Source organism: Chiloscyllium punctatum, chromosome 1 (assembly GCF_047496795.1).
Source record: "Chiloscyllium punctatum isolate Juve2018m chromosome 1, sChiPun1.3, whole genome shotgun sequence".
Taxonomy (NCBI): Eukaryota; Metazoa; Chordata; class Chondrichthyes; order Orectolobiformes; family Hemiscylliidae; genus Chiloscyllium; species Chiloscyllium punctatum.
This window is the reverse complement of record NC_092739.1, coordinates 114,860,531-114,884,501: the sequence shown is the minus strand read 5'-3', so window position 1 is coordinate 114,884,501 and position 23,971 is coordinate 114,860,531. Positions and strand designations below refer to the sequence as shown.

The 23,971-nt window shown below is 41.1% G+C and overlaps 1 protein-coding gene across 2 annotated transcripts in view; it reads right to left on the bottom strand.

Annotated features, from left to right (window-relative positions):
• Positions 1-7,994: 7,994 nt before the first annotated feature.
• Positions 7,995-23,971, bottom strand: part of LOC140478981 (kinesin-like protein KIF24) — a 126,421-nt gene continuing 110,444 nt past the window's right edge. For both annotated transcript variants that reach the window (XM_072572706.1, XM_072572714.1), the window contains one exon: positions 7,995-10,177. In XM_072572706.1, coding sequence (XP_072428807.1) covers positions 10,031-10,177 — 147 coding nt within the window. In that variant the 3' untranslated portion in view covers positions 7,995-10,030. The remainder of the gene's footprint in view (positions 10,178-23,971) is intronic.

The following is a 23,971-nucleotide window of genomic DNA, read 5'->3' as shown; positions in this document are numbered from 1 at the left end:
CGGTGCAGTACAGGTCTTTAGGCCCTTGATGTTGCACTGCCCTGTGAAACCAATTTAAGCCTATCTAACCCACACTATTCCATTCTCATCCATATGTCTATCCAATGACCATTTAAATGGACAAAAAGTTGGCGAGTCTACAACTGTTGCAGGCAGTGCATTCCACGCCCTTATTAGTCTCTGAGTAAAGAAACTACCTCTGATTTTTGTAATAGATCTATCACCCCTCAATTCGAAGTTATGTCCTCTCGTGCTAGCCATTACCATCTTCAGAAAAAGGCTCTCACTGTCCACCCGATCTAACCCTCTAATTATCTTATATAGAACATAGAACAATACCGCGCAGAACAGGCCTTTCAGCCCTCGATGTTGCGCCAACTTGTGAACTATTCTCAGCTCATCCCCCTACACTATCCCATCATCATCCATGTGCTTTTCCAAGTTTTGTTTAAATCGCCCTAATGTGACTGAGTTAACTACATTGACAGGTCAGGCATTCCACTCCTTTAGCACACTCTGAGTAAAGAACCTGCCTCTGATATCTGTCTTAAATCTATCACCCCTCAATTTTTAGTTATGCCCCTCGTACAAACTGACATCATCATCCTAGGAAAAAGACTTTCACTGTCTACCCTATCTAATCCTCTGATCATCTTGTATGTCTCTTTCAAATCCCCTCTTCACCACCTTCTTTCCAATGAGAACTGACCCAAGTCTCTCAGCCTTTCCTCATAAGATCTTCCCTCCAGACCAGGCAACATCCTGGTAAATCTCCTCTGCACCTTTTCCAATGCTTCCAAATCCTTCCCGGAATATGGCTACTAGAACTGTATACAATATTCCAAGTGTGGCCGCATTGGCGTTTTGTATGGTTGCAGCATGATATTACGGCTCCGGAACTCGATCCCTCGACAATGAAACCTAACACACTGTATGCCTTCTTAACAGTACTATCAACCTGGGTAGCAACTTTCAAGGATCTGTGGACATGGACTCCAAGATCCTTCTGCATATCCACACTACCAAGAATCTTTCCATTGAGGCAGTACTCTGCCTTCCTGATATTCTTCCCAAAGTGCATCACCACACATTTAGCTGCATTGAACTCCATTTGCCATCTCTTAGCCCAATTCTGCAGTTTATCCAAGTCACCCTGCAAACTGTAACATTCTTCCACATTGTCCATTACTCCACCGACTTTAGTGTCATCTGCAAATTTACTCATCCATCCACCTATGTCTGCGTCTAAGTCATTTATTAAAATGACAAACAGCAGTGGTCCAAAACAGATCCTTGTGGCACACCTCTAGTAACTGGACTCCAAGCTGAATATTTTCCATCAACCACCACTTGCTACCCTCTTTCAGAAAGCCAGTTTCTAATCCAAACTGCTAAATCACCCTCAATTCCATGCCTCTGCATTTTTTCCAACAGCCTACCATGTACAACCTTATCAAAGGCTTTACTGAAGTCCATGTATACCACGTCAATTGCCCTACCCTCATCTACATGCTTGGTCACCTGCTCAAAAAACTCAATGAGGTTTGTGAGACATGACCTGCCCTTGACGAAACCATGTTGACTATCTGAAATGAAATTGTTGCTTGCTAGATGATTATAAATCTTATCTCATATAATCTTTTCCAAAACCTTTCCTACAACAGAAGTAAGACTCACTGGTCTATAATTACCTGGGTCATCTCTACTGCCCTTCTTGAACAAGGGCACAACATTTATCTCAATGAAGTCACCTCTCAACCTTCTTCTGACGAAAACAGCCTCAAGTCCCTCAACCTTTGCTCATAAGACCTTCCTTCCATACCAGGCAACATCCTTGTAAACCTCCTCTGATCCCTTTCCAAAGCTTCCAAATTCTTCTTATAAGGTGGTGACCAGAACTACAGAGATTTCTCTGCTCATTTACACTACCAAGAACTTTACTATTCACCCAGTACTCTGTATTCCTGTTACTCCTTCCACTTTTCTGCATTAAACTCCATTTGCCACCTCTCAGCCCAGCTCTGCAGCTTATTTATGTCAATCTGTAACCTACAACATCCTATGGCACTATCCATAATTGTACCTACCTTAATATCGTCCACAAAAATTTACTAACCCATCCTTCCACACCCTCATCCAAGTCATTTATGAAAATGATGAACAGCAGTGGATCCAAAACAGATCTTTTGAGGTATACCACTAGTAACTGAACTCTAGGATAAACGTTTCCCATCAACCTTTCAGTTATCCAATTTCGGATCCAAACTGATAAATCGCCCACAGTCCCATGCCTCCATATTTTGTGTAGTAGTCTACCATGGGGAACCTTATCAAATGCCTTACTGAAATCCATATACACTGCATCAATCACTTTACCGTCGTCCACCTGTTTAGTCACCTTCTCAAAGAACTCAATAAAGCTTGTGAGGCATGATCTACCTTTCACAAAACTGTGCTGACTATTCCTAATCAACTTATTCCTATCGAGATGATTACAAATCCTATCTCTTATTACCTTTTCCAACACTTTACCCACAACCAAAGTAAGGCTCACTGGTCTATAATTGTGAATTTGATTCTAAAGTCATTGAGGTAACTTATGAGTTGCAGTTGTCTCAGTTGACCCGAATGAACACACTTTCTGATATGTTATTTTTAATATACACCTTTTACCATGTTTTGTTTTGTTTTGAAACCAGCTAACAATGTAATTTGTCACTATCCCTTGTGGTCTAACATTGAATTAAGGCTTTTGTTAAAATACTCCATATTAATGTGACAGCAAATAAGTGAGTCTGTGCTAGATTTGTAGAGCTAATGGGCCAGTAATGCATCCAAATGAATGAAACAAAATTAGCATAGTAGTTTTGTTGTTCTAATAGCTCTAGCTTTGTGTTGGTAGCAACATGAAGTGAGGTACTTTATTTGCGATCTGAGGCAATAAAACATCTGTAGATTACAAATTTCATAAAATATCATAATTTAATCATGCACTTCTTGAGCTGACAAAATTTAAGTGGGTTAGAAATGTTTGTTAAGCTGAGGATGTTGCCAAAGGGACCCTATAATTGGCATTACTTGAATAAAATATTGAAACAGAAAATAAGAGTAGGCCATTCAGCCCTTTAAGTCTTCTCTGCCATTCAATATGATTGTCTAACTTCGTACACTTTTCCTGTTTTCTCCATTTTGATTCCTTTACCCCTAAGAACTATATCTATCACCTCTTGAAAACATTCTATTCCTGTGGCAGAATTCCATATGCTCACCACACTTTGGGTGAAGAATTTTTTTCTCATCTGAATCCTAAATGGCCGGCCCCATATCCTTGTGCTATGACTCTGAGTGCTGTACTCCCCTGTCATTGGGAGCATCCTTTCTCTGCTTACCACATCTGGTCTTGTTATAGAAATCTATAAAATTCAAACAGTCCTCTTCATTCATCTAAATTCCAGTGAACACAGACTTAAATGATTCAGTCTGTCTTCACACTTCAATCCTGCCATCCCAGTCTAGTAAATCTTTGTTTTACTCACTCTGTTTCCAGAACATCCTTCCTCCGGTAAAGAGGCCAAAAGTGTACCAGTTATAGCAACACATCCCTGCTCCTGTTCAAATCATCTTGCCATGAAGGCCAACATATTACTTGCCTTTCTCAGCACTTCCATGCTTATTCATCTACAACAACATCCAGGCTTGTTTTCCTCTCTTTTTCCTTATCTCAAGCCTGACAGACAATAAATTTGCCTTTCTGTTTTTACTACCAAAGTGGATAAACTCAATTTATCCACATTACATTTCATCTGCCATATATTTACCCACTCACTAAACCTGTCCAAATCACAGTGGAGCATCTCTGCATCCTCTTCTTAGCTTACCTCCCACTAAGCTTTGTGTCATGTGCAAACCTGGAGATGTTATATTTAAATTGCTTCATCCAAGTATATATATTGAGAGAAGCTGCGGTTCAAACATTGATCCCTGCAGTACACCACTTGTTACTGCCTGCCACTCAGGAAACAAAATAAGCATAAACAGATCTTTTTCTATCTGTCAACCTCCATCCAGGTCAGTATACTACTCTAAATCTCATGTGCTTTAATTTTATATTCCATTTCTTCAAGTAAGAGAGTATAAAAATTCTTCTGAAAGTCCAAGTAAACTACATCTGCCTCATCAAACCTACAAGTTACATGCTTGAAAAATTCAAGCAGATTTGTCAGGCCTGATTACTTTTGTAAATCCATGGAATCTCTGTCTGGTCCTGTCACTGTTTTCCAAGTACCCTACTATTATAATGGACTGTTGCATTCTCCCCACTACTGATTTCAGGTTAACCATCCTATAATTTCTCTCTACGTTTGAAAAAAGAAAGTTTAATTAGCTACCCTCCAGTGTTAGAAGATGACCACCAATGCATCCATTATTTCTAGGGCCACTTCTTTAAGTACCCTGGGATATAATTATTAGGCCCTGGGGATTTCATCAGCCTCTAATCTTGTCAGTTTCCCCAACATCGTTTCTCTACTAATATTGATTTCCTTCAGTTCCTCCCTATCATTGAACCCTAAGTTTCCCAACATTTTTAGGATTTTATTGTGCCCTCCTTTTTTGTAAAGACAGAAGCATGTATTTAATTGGTTTGCCATCTTTTTGTTTCCCCGTTATAACGTGCCCTATTTCTGATTGTTTCTGACATTTTTCTTCATGTCATAATGAGTTTGCATATTCCCCATAAGCTTACCCTGTTTTCCCCTTCTTAAATTAATTCCTTTGACCTTCTTTGTGGACATCTAAATTGCTCCCAGTCCTCAGCTCTGCTGCTCTTCTTAACCAATTTGTATGCCCTTTCCTTGGATCTAATTTCCCTTGCTGGCTGTGGTTGGGTCACCTTTCCCATTTCCTTTTTGTCCCTGGCTGGAATTAAAGGAACAATTACTGCAGTTCCTCCATGCACTGTTGATATTTGCCATTGCCTATTCACCTTCATCCCTTTAAATAAAATTCTCCAACTTATCATAGCAGGCTCATGCCTCATACCATTGTAGTCCCTTATTTACTTTCAGGAACATGGTCTCAGCATCAAGTACATTACTCTCCATCTTAATAAAGAATTCTATCATATTATGTTTGCTTTTCCCGAGGGCTCTCGCACAGCTAGATTGCCAATTATTTCCTTTTTCATACACAAATCCTAGTCTAGGATGGCCTGATGTCTCGTTGGCTCCTCAAATTATTGATCCAGAAAACTACCTTGTATACATCCAGAAATTTCTCTGTGGTATTGTTATTGATTTGCCTAATCTATATACATATTAAAGTTGCCTATAATAACCTTTGTTACTTTCAACTCAATTTCCTGTTTAATGTCTTCCCCAATATTGCCACTACTAGTGGGCGATATATAAAATCCCATTACCATTTTCTGTCCCTTGTTTCCAAGCTCTACCAATGTAGATTCCACTTCACTGAAACCAAAATCCTTCCTCACTATTGCGTTAATTTCATCTTTAACCAGCAATGCTACCTCACATCATTTTTTTTGTCTGTCCTTCCTAATAACTTAATACCCCTGGTTATTCAGTTCCCATCCCCTAGTCACATGCAACCACATTGCCACAACTCCATATTATATCAATTTATATCTATTTGTGCAATTAATTCATCCACTCTATTGTCAGCATTGAAACACAAGGCCTTAACAATTGTCTTTTTAACATTTTTAGTCCCTATTTTCATTATTTTACACTTAGGCCCTGTTGTATTCTTGCCCTTGAATTCTCAATCACTTTTCTTATTCCCATTGTCTTACATTTTTGCCCTTGTACCTCACTCGTCTATCTCCCTATATAGGTTGCCATAACCCCCAGCCATTTTAATTTAAACGCTCCCCTGGTATGTGAGTTCCAGATGTAACTTCCAGCTTGTAACAGTCTAACCTCCACGGAGCCAGTCTAAATTTCCCACTAACCTGAAATGTTTCTCCTCCAGCCCTGTACCCCCCATTTACAAGCACCAATATAGCATTTGCCAGATCAGTACAAATCATTCCAGCTGTACCACTTTGCTAAATGCAGCAATTTATAAACCTAGTATCTGGAACTAGCAATTCAACTCTTTGACCCTCCTCACATTGTTAGTTTATGGTTGATCATTCACTCATCATAGCACCATATCTCCACCTTGAAAATTTCAATTGAGGGAAATAATGCAAGTATTCATGTGGTATTAAAGAGGGAAACGTCTCAGCCCCATTTTCCATCTTGTCACCCATCTTCCCCTATTCCCTAAGCTGTCTCTCCCACCAATGCCCAACATTTTCAAGTCTCCTTATTGCCTCAGAGGCCTTATCCAGAACACACAGTGGCAGAAGAATCGCCCTATTCCCGAGATTGAACCACACGTTCATTTCAAAATGTCAATTGCCGCCAAGTTTGTTGGGTAGAGATCTTTATTATACAAAAGCCAATTTGAGGTGTGGTGCAGTACAAAACCACTACCTGATCAAATTTCTAGACAATAACATAACTTTTTTCACTTTGTAATCCAGCTCCCTGGAGATACAGATCACCATTCTATTAATTAATTTAATTGGCTTTTGTACTAAACTTAAATCTTGTATGGATTTAAGACTCCCAAATCATTTTTGTTCCTTTACAGTACCTGGTTTTTATGTCACTTCAGAATATACTTATCTTTGATGTCCAAAAACAGTGCACTCTAGTTTTTATTTTGTAATGTATGATGGTGGGAGCCCTTTACAATGTTTTTCATGTGGCTGTGCACATTATCAGCTGTGGTTTCAGCTGGCAGCACTAAGTCACCAGGTTCGAGGATCAAGTCTTCCTCCAGGACTTGAGGAGAAAAATCAAACCTGCAGTATTTGAGAGAGTACCACAACATCTGACGTTTATTAGATGAGGTGCGAAACTGAGACCCCACCTGTCTGCTTGGATGGATGTAAAAGATTCCATGCCACTATTTGCAAGGGTAGTGAATAATCTAGTGTTGTGGCCAAAACCTAACTGAATTTGCGTCACAAAAACAGGTATTTATCACATTTCTGTCTGAGTGTTTTGATGAGCAGGAAACAGAGGTTTCATTTCCTATATTACAACAGTGACCACTTGGGGGGAAAAAGAAAACTATGTAGGCTCTTAATTGCTTTTGAAATGCCCAATGGTCATGGAAAATACTGTATAAACCAAGTCTTTTTGTGAACAATTTCACATTTGGCCACATTGAACTTGCTCTACCCATTGTTCTACCCATTCACTTAACAAGTTTATCTTCTTTTTCAAATTCATACTGTCCCTCCTAATCAATTCAAGCTGAACTTGTCAAAATTTTGTAATTTATAATCATTTGTTTGATTTATTGCTGTAAAAAAACTTCTAGCAAGATTCAACAATTTCACATTTATTTGATTTTGGTCAGGCTACTGTTAATGGAAGCAGCAACATGGGCTTAATTAACTTATGAGACATCGTTTTTGTTTTGGGAGTCACAGCTCTGTTAGTAGAGTATTAAAAATAAACTTTAGTTATGACTGCTTTTTGAAAAATCAATATGAAAGAATGACAGTTTGATACTTTTGTTTCAGTGTTTCTGATAGAAATTCTTTTTCCAAAAATGGTAATTTTTCCGGTGTAATTGAGGACCTGTGTTGACCATCTGAGGGAGCTAGCTATCAATACAAAGCACTGAAATTATGCAAGGTAGTTCAGTTTCCTTCCTGCCAAATTTAATAATTCACCCAAGTTGAAATACCTTTGAGGTTATTTGTATTCTTTAAACATATTCTAAAAACAAAAATACCAATGCAAATGTTTTTCTAACTTTTGGAAGTGGTACTGAATTTTCACATTATTTATCTGCAGACAATGTTTAAATAAGGCAAACTTATTAAATGAGTTAGCTTTTCTCTACAGTCTTTATTTGAAATACAATTGATTAAATAATTTAGATTTCAACATTAATATGAAAATGTCCAATAAGTTTTCAAACTGAAAAATATTACGTATGAAAAATCAAACTTTATAGTTTCAAATACTTGCAATAAAAATATTGTGAAATAAATGGTACTTACTTCAAATACTTCATACATCCAGTGTATGCCCATATGTAATCTGTAATAAAGTATTCAATTCTTGAAATATCAAGAACTGGTTTAATCCATTATTACCTTTAATCTATTCTTATTTTTAGGAACAACCACCTATGAGCAGGAGTTGAAAATCTTGCCTGAAAGCCAGAGCCTGCAGGAAATACTAAATATCAAAAACTGTTTTCTATTATTAACAGGATCAAGTATACACAATTTTTCTTAAGTTGAGATCATTGAAAAATTTTGTGGTTTTTCCACCGTTTGCATTTATTAAATATTTTCATTTCCTCCTTTGGACTCCACTTGTAAAATTTTTGGTTACATAGGAATCATCATCGTAACACTGCATCAGTTTTATTAATGAATGTAAGTTAAAATGAAAATTACATGGATGAAATTGAGAAAATTGCAATAACTTTCCCCATGTGACTCAGCAGCATTATCCGGTGTATAGCTGAGTCACACAAACTGCATATTGTTTGTTGAGGAACAACAAGATCAGGTTTTGATTAATTTAGCCCACCAACCCAATGACACTTATCGCAAAAGCTTTTTTGTGTCTACTAGATTTCTCCAATTTGTGGAATCACATCTGCCCAACGTTCAATAGTTTTCAAGCCATTGCAAAATCCACATAAGTCTCAGTTTTCCTGATATACAGGGTTAACTCTGTTTTGTGACATGTACTTCGCAGAACTATGCCTATAGAATCATAGCCACAAGTCAGCAAAAGCCAAGTATAGAGACAGTAAAATTTTGAAAAGTGTCAAAATTGATTTTTTTTTTACTCTATACAACAAAGCACTAGTAAGCTTACTGCTGTAGTGTAGCTAGATCCAATGTGTCTTTGGGGTACATTCTTGCAGTGTTCCTGGAGTCAAATTGGAAGGATCAGAAGCTGCTGTTACAGATTAACCATCTCCAGTTCAGATAATCAGAATATTGTTCATTATTGAATTCTCTAAACTAATGGATGTTTACATTAGATTGCTGTATCTGGTATACAACTGATTTGGTACCAGCTTTCACAAGATAATGAAAAGAATAGGGAGGCCATCTTAAATATCAAGTTCTGCTACGTCAGCATCCAATTGCTTCTTCAGTGATTTTTTGAATTTTTTCTATTCTAGTTTGAAGTCGATTCCATATATTTGGCCAAGGAAAAAGTCCCAAAATTAATTCTACACCAATGTTATGTTAGTTGAAGATTGTATTTTTAATGGAGTTTCCATATTCACTTTTTCACACCGTCAACTGTCTTGTAAACTTTATATCACCTTTGAGACTGACAAGCCAAATTTCATTCAACTTATTACCAAATTTTCTAACACAGAAGTAGTCTTATGTCTCTTCACAATTTTTCAATGGATCCCTCGAGTCTCTGAGCAGAAATGCATATTATACAAAACAGTAATCTGACTAGAATACTAAACATTTTAATCGTGTTACGTTATGACTTGTGTAATAACCATTTGGTTACATAGTTAAACATCCATCATTCAATGAAATCAGGGATAAACTGGCTTTTGAGGTAGAATGCTCAGCTTTTGTTCCAATGTGTCTATTCTGTTGGTTTTGTTTATTACCATTTTAAGTTATTTGGATTTTTGAGTGTTGTGTTTACCACGCCTTTTGTGTCCAAAGCGACGCTGTTTCTCTTGTTCATCCAGCAATAAGGATTGATACTAGTTGGTCAAGTCATGCGTGAACAATAGGAACATTTTCAGAAATTGCAGGCCAGTAAGGCTGAGGCATAGAGAATGGGAGAGGAAAGCAAAGTTGTAAGATTGGAACCCAAAATTGAGAAGATATATAATTTATTTTGTAACACTCATTTAAACATGAACAATCAATTTAAAATTGTGACAGCAGATCAAAAGTAAGCATTGATTCTCAGATTTTGCACCATAACTTACACTAAAGCTAAGATACAGATGACTTGGTTTTTGAGTTGTTACAAACTGTGCCAGTATGAATTAGGTACTTTTGGATTTGTCCTTGCATGCGCTCAATGCATTTGTTTTTTTGCATCAGGATCTCTTCCAGTTGTGTCATATAATCTTTGAAATCCTGCCAAGAAATTCAAATGATTTGGTCAGGCAATTTGAAATGTTCAAAGTACTTATATGTGCAGTATATATTGCACTTACCTCAATAAGAACTGTCGTGAGGTGAGATGTAGTTTTGACAATCCAAATTTCCCACAGATAATACTGAAAAGTTTTGTGGAGCTCATATGATAATATTGATTGTCCCCATGTAAAAGGATGGATCATTGCTATTTAGCAACTCATTGCCAGTTATCTATGGTTTTTTTTTCAATATCTAATGTTTTCAATATCCAAAGATTTGCTTTCTTGCAGAATTTGGTATCAGACAATTATTCTGTTTACCATAGTTGAGATCATTAACTTTTTATTCATTTTCAGTATTTTTATTTGTCCATTATACACCGTATCTTGGATTGTATCCCATAACAAAACATAATATATCATACTGGTAACAATGATATTCACTGGAACTTAAAAATATAAAGTGAATAAAAATGATCATTGAGATCAGAAATTCCTTGATACGTTGCAAATCTTTGGAATTTTCTACCACAGAATGTGAAATTTTGAATATATTCAAAGCTGAGTTAAAGAGATTTTTGATCTCTCAGGGAATCAAATATGTGGGAGTCTGCAGAAAGTGAAGTTGAAGCTCAAGAACTGTAATCACTGAATGCTGGAACCAGTTCAATGGGTCATGTGGCCTACTCCTGCTCCAAAGTCTTGTTTTCTTATGAACATAGGAGCAGGAGTAGGCCATTCAGTACTTAAAGCCTGCTCAGCCATTTCACAAAATCACGGCTGATTTATTGAGTTACAAATCACACATTACCATCTATTCCTGATAAGCTTGGATTCTTGATAGGCATGGGAGTCAATCTGCTTTCCCCTTTAGTGAATGACTCTGCCTTCAGTTCCAAAGTTGCACAATCAACGTTTTGGTTTGGTGGTGGTGGTGGTGAGGGTTGAGGGAAAGCGAGGGAGGAGACAAAAAGTTCCATCATCTCTGTCCGAAAGAGCAGCCCCTAATTTTAGTATTGTGTTCCCTCATCTGCACTTATCCACAAAGTAAACATTTTCCATCTTCACCTTGTCAATACCATGCAGGATCTTAAAACTCGAGTCAAATCATTCTTTGTTCTTCTCAGCTCCCATGAACAGGTCTGGACTGTCCAATCTTTCCTTATAAAACCAACCCATTCATGCCCCCAGGTATTAATCTCGTAAAACTCCTGCCTCCAACACTTTTCATACTTTCTTAACTAAGGAGACTCATAGTATGAGATGTGGTCTCACAACGTCCTGTATAACTTAAGCATATGTTCACATCCTTTCATATGAAAGGACAGCATTCCATTAGCCGCCTTAATCATTTACTGTAACTGCATACTAACATTTTGTGAATCATGCACTAGAAAACCTAGAACCCTGTCTCCTTCAATTCTCAGTTGTTCCAATTTAAAATAATACTCTGCTTTTATATTCTTCCTGCCAAATTGAACAACTTCACGTTGTGACATTACCTCTAGCTGCCAGATCTTTGCCCACTCACCCACCTGTGGTCTGCATCCTTATTATTTTGTCTTTAATCCTCTCACCATTGAGGTCCAAGTAAAGACCTCTGCAGGACACCATTTGTCACATCCTGCCAATCTGAGAAATACCCATTTATGCAGATTGTCTTCTGCCAGCTAGCCAGCAAGTCTTCTATCCATAGAGATAGAAAATTGGATCCAGAGTAGGCCATTTGAGTATGCTCCACCATTCAATGTGATCATGGCTGACTATCCAGCTCAATACCCTCCACCCAATTTCTCCCAAACTCTTAAGAACGATACCCATCTCCTGCTTGAAAATATTCAATGTTTTGGCCTCAATTCCTGTGTCAGAATTCCACAGACTTACCACTCTGAAGAAATTTCTTCTCATTTCAGTCCGAAATGGCCTATCCCATATCCTTAAACTGTGATCCCTGGTTCTGGACTCTTCAGTCATCTACCCTGCCTTGTCCTGTTAGAATCTTACAGGTTTCTAAGGTCTCCTTCATAATTCTAAACTCCAGTGAATACTGTCCTAACCAATCCAGTCTCTTTTTATACGTCAGTCCTGCCACCCAAGGAATCACTCTGGTAAACATTCATCATGAGAGGCATGGATAGAGTGAATGCACTCAGCCTTTTTCCCAGGGTTGAGGAATCGAGGACGTGAGAGCATCAGTTTAAGATTAGATGGGAAAGAATAGAAGGGTACCTGAGAGGCAACTTGTTTTACACAAAGGGTGGTATGCATATGGAATGAGCTGCCAGTGGGCGTGGCTAGGGCAGGTACATTAATAACATTTAAAAGGCATTTGGACAAATGCATGGATAAGAAAGGATATGGGCCAAGTGCAAGGAAATGGGGTTAGCACGGAAGGACATTTTGGTCAGCATGGACCAGTTTGGTCCAAAGGGCCTGTCGCTGTGCTGTCTCACTCTCTCACTATGCTCCGCACAATATTCAAGTGTGGAAAAAATTCAATAAAACAACATTATTCTTGCAATGCCTCTGCCACTCCATTGCCTTGATTTGCTCCTACTTCCCATGAATTTTCCAACTGAATGTCTCTTTCTCAAATTATACACTCACTCCTCTTACATCTTCACCTCTACTTCCAAAACGGAAGCAGGAGTCAGCCATACAGCCTGTCAAGATTGCTCCATTATTCAGTGGCTGTATTATTACATCAACTCTACTATTCTGCTGTCCCCATATAAACAATCCTTTAGTGGTCAGAGATTTATCCATCTCTCAGTCTTGAATGTACTCAATGACTCAATGTAAGTTAACATGAATAAGATACTAATTTACACAATAACAAAAGTCCCTGCTTAATTGTCATCACATCAACAAACATTCAGTTCTTTCTGGCCTAATAAAAGACCATTACACATAGGAGCAAGTGAGGATTGCAGATGCTGGAGATCAGACTCGAAAAGTGTGGTGCTGGACAAGCACCGCAAGTCAGGCAGCATCCAAGGAGTAGGAGAGTTGACGTTTCAGGCATAAGACCTTCATCAGTCCTTCCTAATGAAAAGCTTATGCCCGAAACGTTGACTCTCCTCCTTGGATGCTGCCTTACCTGCTGTGCTTTTCTATCACCACACTTTTTGACATAAGACACAGGACAGAATTAAGCCATTCGTCCCATCAAATCTGCTCTACCACTTGATTGTGGCTGATTGGGGGCTGAGAAACCTAGCTCCTGTCTTCTCCTGTAACTGTTGATCTTCATACCAAATAAGAATCTGTCTCTGTTTAAAGATACTCAACGACAAATGTTCCACAGATTAACTACACTCTGGCAGAAAACGTTCCTCCTCATTCTGGTTCTAACCAAGCATCCTTCATTCTGAGGCTATGCCCTCAGGTCCTAATCTCTCCTACTAGTGGAAGCATCTTCTCCACCTCCATTCTATTCTGTAAGTTGCAACCAGATTCCCCCTCATCCTTTTAAATTCCATCCAGTGCAGACCCAGAGTCCTCAAACACTCCTCATGATGAGTCCTTCATTCTCAGGATCATTCTTGTAAACCTCGTCTGGACTCCTTCCAAGGCCAGCTCATCCTTCCTTAGATGTGGGGCCCAAATTGCTCACAGTATTCCAAATGTTCCCTGATCAAAGCCTTGTACAACCTAAGTAGAACATTCCTGCTCTTGCATTCTCGCCCTTTTGAAATGAATGCAAACATTGTATTTGTCCTCCTAACTGCCAATTGAACCTGTATGTTTACCTGAAGACAATCCTGAACTAGAACTCCCTTATCCATCTCTGCTTCAGATCTTTGAAGCCCTTCCCCATGTAGAAAATAGTCTAAGCCTCTATTCCTCCTACCAAAGTTCATAATCAAAATCTTTCCCACATTATGTTCCATTTGCCACTTCTTTGCCCACTATCCTAGACTGTCCAAGTCTTCTACATACTCCCTGCTTCCTCAACACTACCTGTACTTCCACCTATCTTTAAGTCAGCTTCAAAAATGCTCTTTCTTCCTTCATCCTAATCATTAATGTATAATGTCAATAATTGTGGTCCTAACACAGATCCTTGTGGGATTCCACTAGTCACTGGCTGCCATCTTGAAAAGACTCCTTTATCCCTTTCTTCTGCCAGTCAGCCAATCCTCTATCCATGACACTATCTTGTCCCTAACATGATGGCCTCTTAATTAGCAGCTTTCTGCACCTTGCCAAATATCTTCTAGAAATCCAAATAGATCACTTCAACTGGCGGTTTGTACCATCTACAAGATGCACTGCTGAAATTCATCAAGTGTCCTGAGATAGCACCTTCCAAACCCATAGCACTTCCAGGGGAAGATACTGTGGGTTGACCTACAACAAATGAACTAGCAACGAGGCGGCAGATCATCACTACCTTAGCCACAGCAAATGAGTATGAGCAAAAAATGCATGCCCAACCAGCGATACCGACTTTCTACAAATTAATTTTAAAAAGTGGAACACAGTCAAATACTTCCTAGAAATCTTAGTACAGTATATCAATGGGTTCTCCTATATCCACAGTATATATAATGTCTCTACAACACTGCTGCCATATTTCAGGAGTTGTGTGTGCCAAGTAATAAGGTAATGTACCGAAATTGGGGCTGGCAGCATATGTGGAGAATGACACAGAGTTAACTGTAGGTCTAATATGATTCTACTTCTGAAAAGGTTTCGCGGTCCACAAATGCTGCCAGATCTGCTGAGTCTCTAGCTTCTGGAGCCATCTGTTTTTATTTCAGATCTCCAGTAGCCACAGTATTTTACTTTTTTTTTCCTCAATACTAAATTGTTTATTGTCCCTGATTAAGTAAGGTACAATGTCATTTTGCTATACTTTTACATGGGTTTCTTCGGGAAGCAGAATATAATATTACAAACTGAAATTTAAGTCATTTACTTTTAAATTTAACTATTTTTGTCTCCAAACATTTCTTTCGTAACTTTATTAGACGTATACATGCAAACAATATTCCTGATGAAGGGCTTTTGCCCAAAACGTCTATTTTCCTGCTCCGCGGATGCTGCCTGAACTGCTGTGCTTTTCCAGCACCACTTTAATCTTTTACCTATATACATGCAAACAATGACCCACAACACCTATCCTAGTTTGGAATGGACATGCTCATTATCATTTCTGATGTTGAGAGCTAAGTTATGGTTACAAACAGCACAATATCTTGAAGGTAAAGAAAACTCAATGCAACAATTCTCCAATTTATCAGGTACCTTGTAGTATTTTATTTTTATTTGGGTGAAGGGGCATGGGTAGTACATGGATGAGGATTATGAGTAAGGTGCTAGGTGAGTGATAGAGAAGAAAGGGGTAAGATCCCAAATACGTCTGTGTATAAGGGCAAGGTTCTAGGGCTTCATTTCAATAGTTACCAAAGAATTAGAGCAGGTTTTTAATCCTCTTAATTTTTCCTGGGTAATGATAAAGCTTTCCCAGAAATCTCCGCCTTTAAGGGATAATTTTGGAGGGTTCCAGATGGAAAGAAATTGCTAATTGGAAATTTCAATTTCCTCGACAATTCCCTCTGAGTCAGCTGCATCAGAAATTTACCTGTCCTGGTGCACAACTTCATCGTACACTGTACAAACGACAATCCAGCTTGTGAAATTTATAATCCACTATATAATAAATATCGACCTTTTGCGTTGAGGTATTGGGGGGCGGTGGTTGGTGGGGTGCACAATTAACTTGATTGTTGGTTTGTGATGCAGTGACACCAAGAGCGGGTTCAATTCCCACACCAGAGAATACCGTGAAGGTGCCAATCTCAGTTTCTCCCCTCACCTGATGCAGTAACTCTCAGGTTAAACCACTGGCAGTCATCTCTGTCCAGACAGCGCTCCTATTACCAAGTAGGATGATGGTGACTATACCTTTACATTATCTTGGTGCTATTCCTGTGACTTTGTAAGCAAATATAATGTCTGAACTTGTGTGACCAGAAGTGACTCTGCTACTAAATCTGCTGCAGAATCCAGGTAGGCTGCAGCTACAGACAGACAGTATGTAATTGACCCAGCAGCTGCAGACAATACAATATACACTCGAATTTGGAATTGAATAGAATCAATTTGAATGCCATCCCCAGGACAATCAAAACCTTGATTTGTTTGCCAGACATAGGGGTGGACCTATGTGCACCTAATACCTCCAGGAATGGATGCCCAGTGACCACCTTGCCACCAACGGGTCAATGCCTGGTTGGATCCAATGGATTGGGATGATCGATCCCTAAACAATCTATTAGACCCTCACAAAAGGGTTGGAACAATTACGAAGTATAAGAATTGCTGCAACATGCTCCTTAGGAACAGTGACTCGAAATCAACCACTGTGGAGAGAAGATACCCCTGGGACCTTTGGAAGAAGACAACCAGATGATCATTGCCACCTGGATCAAGTCCAAGATCTACTGTGGTGGTGTATGATCATCCAGAGTTACGTTAAAAGCACAAGACAGTTGATTAGATTTTATCGTGTAGCTTGTTAGTTTATAATGTATTTTGTTATAGTATTAATTGTTAAGTACATATTTTATTATTATTAAGAGTCGACTCTCAGTTTTTTTGCTACATATAAGAGTTAAACCCAGTGTGTGGCAGGCGCAACACTTCAAAGTATTTCAAAAGTGCTGTAAATGTTTTGGCCTGTCTCCCAGTTGCAAAAGGCACTAGATAAGTAAAGGTGAAGGTAAAGTCCCAGAGGACCGTATGACCGCTCTAAGCGATGACTGATGGGTGGCTTCAAACTCGGGTGAGGGGAGAGGCTGAGAGGGCAGGATCTCCATGGAATGGCATGGTGGCTCAGTGATTATCATTGCTGCCTAACAGATCCAGGGACCCAGGTTCAATTCCAGCCTTGGGCGACGATCTGTGTTGAGTTTGCATATTTCCCTCATGTCTGCATCTCCGTTTTCTCGCACAGTCCAAAGATGTGTAGGCTACGTGAATTGGTCATGGGAATGCAGGGTTATGGGGATGAGTTTAGGTGGGATGCACTTCGAAGGGTCGGTGTGGACTCAATAGGCCAAATGACGTTCTTCCACAATGTAAGGTTTCCAGGATTCCATGAACCTTAGCCAATGTGAGAATTGAACTCCGTTTTGGCGTCACTCTACATTACAAAAACTATTTTGGTGAAAAATGTTCCCTGCAGGCAGCTCACTTATCTAGCAGAAGATAGCATGGTTGGATTACTCATTCGATTGGATGAACTGATCGTCACGCTCAATTTTTCCTTCAAATCCTCCCACTTCCTTCAGGCCTAAGGGGTAGCCATGGGCACACATGGGCCCCAGCTGCCTCTTTGTCAGGTACGTGGAACAGTCCATCTTCCAGAGTTACACCGGCACCATTCCCACCTTTTCTTCCGCTACATCAATGACTGTATCGGCGCCATCTCATCCTCCCATGAAGAGGTTGAACTGTTCATCAACTTCACGAACACCTTCCACGCTGACCTCAAATTCACCTGGACCATCTCGGACACCTCCCTCCCCTTCCTCCAGCGACTGACTCAGCATGGACATCTACTTCAAACCACTGACTCCCACAGCTACCTGGACTACATCTTCTGTAAAATCGCTATCTCTTACTCCCAATTCTTCTGCTACATCTGTTCCCAGGAGGACTAATTCCACTCCAAAACATCCCAGATGGCCTCCTACTTCAAGGACTGCAATTTCCCATCCCACGTGGTTAACAATACACTCCAGCGCATATCTTCCACTTCCCGTACCTCCGCCCTTGAACCCCAACCCTTCAACTGCAACAAGGACAGAACACCCCAGCACTTACCTTTCAGCTCTCCAACCTCCAGATAATAAGGCAAAAATGAGGACTGTAGATGCTGGAAACCAGAGTCTAGATTACAGTGGTGCTGGAAAAGCACAGCAGGTCAGGCAGCATCCGAGAAGCAGGATTTTCCTGCTCCTCGGATGCTGCCTGACATGCTGTGCTTTTCCAGCACCACTCTAATCCAGATAAAATAAATCATTCTCTGCCACCTACAGTCAGACTCCAACACCAAAGATATATTTCCCTCCCCACTCCTTTCAGCATTCCGCAGAGCGCATTCCCTTCGCGACTCCCTCTTTAGGTCCACCCCCACCCCCACCCCACCAACCCACCCTCCTCTCCTGACACCTTCCCTTGCTACCGCAAGAGGTGTAAAACTAGTGCCCACACCTCCCCCCTCACCTCCATCCAAGGCGCCAAAGGATCCTTCCATATCTATGAGAGATTTTCCTGTACCTCCAAACACCTCATCTACTGTGTCCATTGCTCTTGAAATGGTCTGCTCTATATTTGGGAGATAGGATGCCAACTAATGGAACGTTTCAGAGAACATCTCTAGGACACATGCACTAAACAACCCCACTACTCTGTGGCCCATCACTTCAATACCCCCTCCCACTCCACCAAGGACATGCAAGTTCTGGGCATCCTCCACCTCCAAATCCTAGCCACCCAATGAATAGAGGAAGAACACCTCATCTTCTGCCTTGGGACTCTCCGATCAGACAGAATCATTGTCGAATTCACCAATTTCCTCATCACCCCTCCGCCTACCTTATCCCTGATCCAACCCTCCAACTCAGCACCGCTCTTTTGAACGGTCCTACCTGTCCACCTTCCTTCCCACTTATCCCCTCCACACTGACCATTCACTATCATCCCCCCATCTTCATCCACCTATCACATTCTGAGTTACCTTCCACCCAGACCCACCCCACCTCCCACTTATCTCTCAACCCCTTGGGCTCACCCCTACATTCCTGATGAAGAGTTTATGGTCGAAACATCAACTCTCCTCCTCCTCGGATACTGCCTAACCAGCTGTGCTTTCCAAGCACCACACTTTTTGACTAATTTTAATGGCTTGTTGCACCATCCTCTGAGGAAAGGAAGAGAGTGCAAGGATTGAGACGAAGTTTTAGTTGAGGATTTTTGAAGTATCTAAGGAAGTGGCATGGTTGCACAATGGTTAGCACTGCTACCTCATAGCACCAGAGACCTGGGTTCAATTCCTACCTCAGGCAACTGTCTGTGTGGAGTTTGCACATTCTTCCCGTGTCTGCGTGGGTTTTCCTCCAGGTGCTCCGGTTTCCTCCCACAGTCCAAAGATGTGTAGGTTGGGTGAATTGGCCATGCTAAAGTGCCAGTAGTGTCAGGTGAAGGTATAAATGTACAGGAATTGGTCTGGATGGGTTGTTCTCTGGAGGGTCGTTGTGGACTTATTGGGCCAAAGGGCGTGTTTCCACACTGTAAGTAATCTAATCTAAGAAGCACGGTCACTTTAAGTGGACCCTTTTTGGTCTTACAAGCACAAATAATTTGCAGTATAATTACACAACATACAACATTACAGCGCAGTACACGCCCTTCAGCTCTCAATGTTGCGCCTACCTGTGGAAGCAATCTGAAGTCCATCTATCCTACACTATTTCATTTTCATCCATATGTTTATCCAATGACCATTTAAATACCCTTAAAGTTGGCGAGTATACCACTGTTGCAGGCAGGGCATTTCACACTCCTACTACTCTCTGAATAAAGAAACTACCTCTGACATCTGTCCTATATCCATCACTCCTCAATTTAAAGCTATGTCCCCTCGTGCTAGCCATCACCACCCAAGAAAATAGGCTCTCACTATCCACCCCATCTAACCCTATGATTATCTTACATGTCTCAATTAAGTCCCCTCTCAACTTTCTTCTCTCTAATGAAAATAGCCTCCAGTCCCTCAGCCTTTCCTCACAAGACCTTCCCTCCATATCAAGCAACATCCTAGTAAATGGTCTCTGAACGCTTTCCAAAACTTCCACATCCTTCTTAAAATGCGGTGACCAGAATGTACGCAACACTCCAAGTGTGGCCGCACCAGAGTTTTGTAGAACTACAACATGACCTCATGGCTCCGGAACTCAATCTCTCTACCAATAAAAGCTTACATGCTGTATGCTTTCCTAACAATCCAATCAACGGGCGGCACGGTGGCACAGTGGTTAGCACTGCTGCCTCACAGTGCCAGAGACCCGGGTTCAATTCCCACCTCAGGCAACTGTCTGTGTGGAGTTTGCACATTCTCCTCGTGTCTGCATGGGTTTCCTCCGGGTGCTCCGGTTTCGTCCCACAGTCCAAAGATGTGCAGGTTAGGTGAATTGGCCATACTAAATTGCCCGTCGTGTTAGGTGAAGGGGTAAATGTAGGGGAATGGGTCTGGGTGGGTTACTCTTCGGAGGGTCGATGTGGACTTGTTGGGCCGAAGGGCCTGTTTCCACACTAAGTAATCTAATTAATCTGGGTGGCAACTTTGAGGAATCTATGTACACAAACACAGAGATCTCTCTGCTCATCTATACTGCTAAGGATTGTACCATTAGCCCAGTACTCTTTATTCCTGTTGCTCCTTCCAAAGTGAATCACCTCACTTTTCTGCATTAAACTCCATTTGCCACCTCTCAGCCCAGCTCTGTAGCTTATCTATGTCCCTCTGTGACCTGTAACATCCTTCGGCACTGTCCACGACTCCACCAACCTTAGTGTCATCTGCAAATTTACTAACTCATCCTTCGACAACCTCATCCAGGTCATTTATAAAAATGACAAACAGCAGTGAACTCAAAACAGATCCTTGCGGTACACCAATAGTAAGTAAATTACAAGATGACATTTCCCATCAACCACCAGCCTCTGCCTTTCAGCTAGCCAATTTCTGATCCAAAACCATTAAATCACCCTCAATCCATGCCTCCGTATGTTGCGCTATAGCCTACTGTGAGGAACCTTATCAAATGCCTTACTGAAATCCATATACACCACATCATCGCTTTATCCTCATCCACCTGCTTGGTCACCTTCTCAAAGAACTCAAGAAGGTTTGTGAGGCATGACCTACCCTTCACAAAACCGTGATTATAAATCCTAACTCTTATAACCTTTTCCAACACTTTACCAACAACCAAAGTAAGGTCTTTAATTACTAGGATTGTCCCTACTCCCCTTCTTGAACAAGGGTAGAACATTTGCTATCATCCAGTCTTCTGACACTATTCCTGTAGACAATGACGACACAAAAATCAAAGCCACAGTCTCTTCAATCTCCTCTCTGGCTTCACAGAGAGTTCTAGGATAAATCCCATTTGGCCCACGGGACTTAACTATTTTCACATTTCCCAGAATTGCTAACACCTTCTTCTTGTGAACCTCAATCCTGTCTAGTCTAGTCAACTGTGTCTCAGTATTCGCGACAACATTGTTTTTTCCCAGTGTGAATACCGACAAAAAAAATTCATTTAGCACTTCTCCTATCTCCTCAGACTCCACGCACAACTTCCCACTACTATCATTGATTGGCCCTAATCTTACTCCAGTCATTCTTTTATTCCTGATATACCTACATAAAGCTTGCCTTGATTCTATCTGCCAATGACTTCTCATGTTCCCTCCCTGGCTCTTCTTAGTTCTCTCTCTTTAAGTCTTTCCTGGCTAGCTTGTTAACTCTCAAGCACCCTAACTGAGCCTTCACATCTCATTCTAACATAAGCCACCTTCTTCCACTTGACAAAAGATTCAACTTGCTTAGTAAACCATGGCTCCCTCACTAGACCACATCCTCCCTGCCTGACAGATGCATACTTATCAAGGACATGCAGTAGCTGTTCCTTTAAAAGCTCCACATTTCAATTGTGCCCAACCCCTGCAGTTTCCCTACCCCACTCTATGCATCCTAAGTCTTGCCTAATCACATCATAATTGCATTTTCCCCAGTTATAACTCTGGCACTGCGGTATATACCTTTCCATCGCTAAAGTAAACATAACCATATTGTGGTCATTATCACCAAAGTGCTCAACTACCTCCAAATCTAAAACCTGGTCGGGTTCATTACCTGGTACCAAATCTTCACCTCGTTGGCCTATCTACATACTGTGTCAGGAAACCCTCCTGCACACACTGGACAAAAGCTGACCCATCTAGGGGTGGCACGGTGGCTCAGTGGTTAGCACTGCTGCCTCACAGCGCCAGGGACTCGGGTTCAATTCCCGCCTCGGGCAACTGTCTATGTGGAATTTGCACATTCTCCCTGTGTCTGCATGGGTTTGCTCCGGTTTCCTCCCATAGTTCAAAGATGTGCAGGCTAGGTGAATTGGCCAAGCTAAATTGCCTGTAGTGTTAAGTGCATTAGTCAGGAGTGAATGTAGGGGGATGGGTCAGGGTGGGTTGCTCTTCAGAGGGTCAGTATGGACTTGTTGGGCCGAAGGGCCTGTTTTCACACTGTAGTGAATCTAAGCTAAAATACTCGAATTTATAGTATTTCCAGTCAATATTTGGAAATTTAAAGACTCCCATAACAACTATCCTGTTACTCCCGCTCCTATCCAGAATCATCTTTGCAATCCTTGCCTCTACATCTCTGGAACTATTCGGAGGCCTATAGAAAACTTCCAAGAGAATGACCTTCCTTTCCTGTTTCTAACCTCAGCCCATACAATACCTCAGTAGATGTGTCCTTAAATGTCCTTTCTTGCCACTGTAATACTGTCCTTGACTAACAATGCCATACCTTCTCCTCTTTTACTATCTTCTCTGTTCTCATTGAAACATCTAAATCCCAGAACCTCAACAACCATTCCTATCCCTGCTCTGGAATGGCCACAACATTGAAGTCCCAGGTACCAACCCATGTTGCAAGTTCACACACCTTATTCCGATGCTCCTGGCATTGAAGTAGACATACTTGGAACCAACTTTCTGCTTACCGGTGCACTCTTGCAACCTTGAAATCATATTTTGACATCACTACTCTCAAACTCCTGGACACTAAAACTACAATTTAGGTTCTCATCCCCCTGCTGAATTAGTTTAAACCCTCCCGAAGAGCATTAGTGAATCTCCCTCCCAGGATATTGGTACCCCTTTGGTTCAGATGTAGACCATCCTGTTAGTAGAGGTCCCATCTACCCCAGAATGAGCCCCAATTATCCAGGTATCCTAAACCCTCCCTTCTGCACCATCCCTGTAGCCACGTGTTCAACTCCTCTGTCTCCCTCTTCCTTGCCTTGCTAGCACGTGGCATGGCAACAAACCAAAGATAACAACTCTGTTTGTTCTAGCTCCAAGATTCTACCCTTGGCCCATGAATTTCTGCCTTAAATTCCCATCCCTTTTCCAACCTATGTCAGTGCCTGTGTGGACCACGACTTGGGGCTGCTCCCCATCCCCCTCAAGGATCCCGAAAATGTGAATCGAGACATCACGAACCCTGGTACCTAGGAGGCAGTACACCAACCTTGAATCTCTCTCATTCCCACTGAACCTCCTATCTGTCCCCCTAACTATGCCACCCCCAATGACTAATGCTCTGCTACTCTCTTCACTTCCCTTCTGAGAGACAGGGATAGACTCTGTACCAGAGACCTGTACCCCATGGCTTAGCCCTGATAAGTCATCCTCTGCCCCCCACCAAACAATATCCAAAATGGTATACTTGTAATTGAGGGGAATGGCCACAGGTGACCTCTGCGCTGTCTGCCGGTTCCTCTTCTGTCCCCTGGCTGTAACCCATCTGCCTTTTTCTTGTACCTGAGGTGTGACTGCCTCCCTGTAACTCCCCTCAATAACCCCCTCCGCCTCCTGAATGATTCAAAGTTCATCAGTTCCAATTCCGTAATACGGTTTTTGAGGAGCTGGAGTTGGGTGCATTTCCTGCAGATGAAGTCAGCAGGGACACTAGTGGTGACCCTTC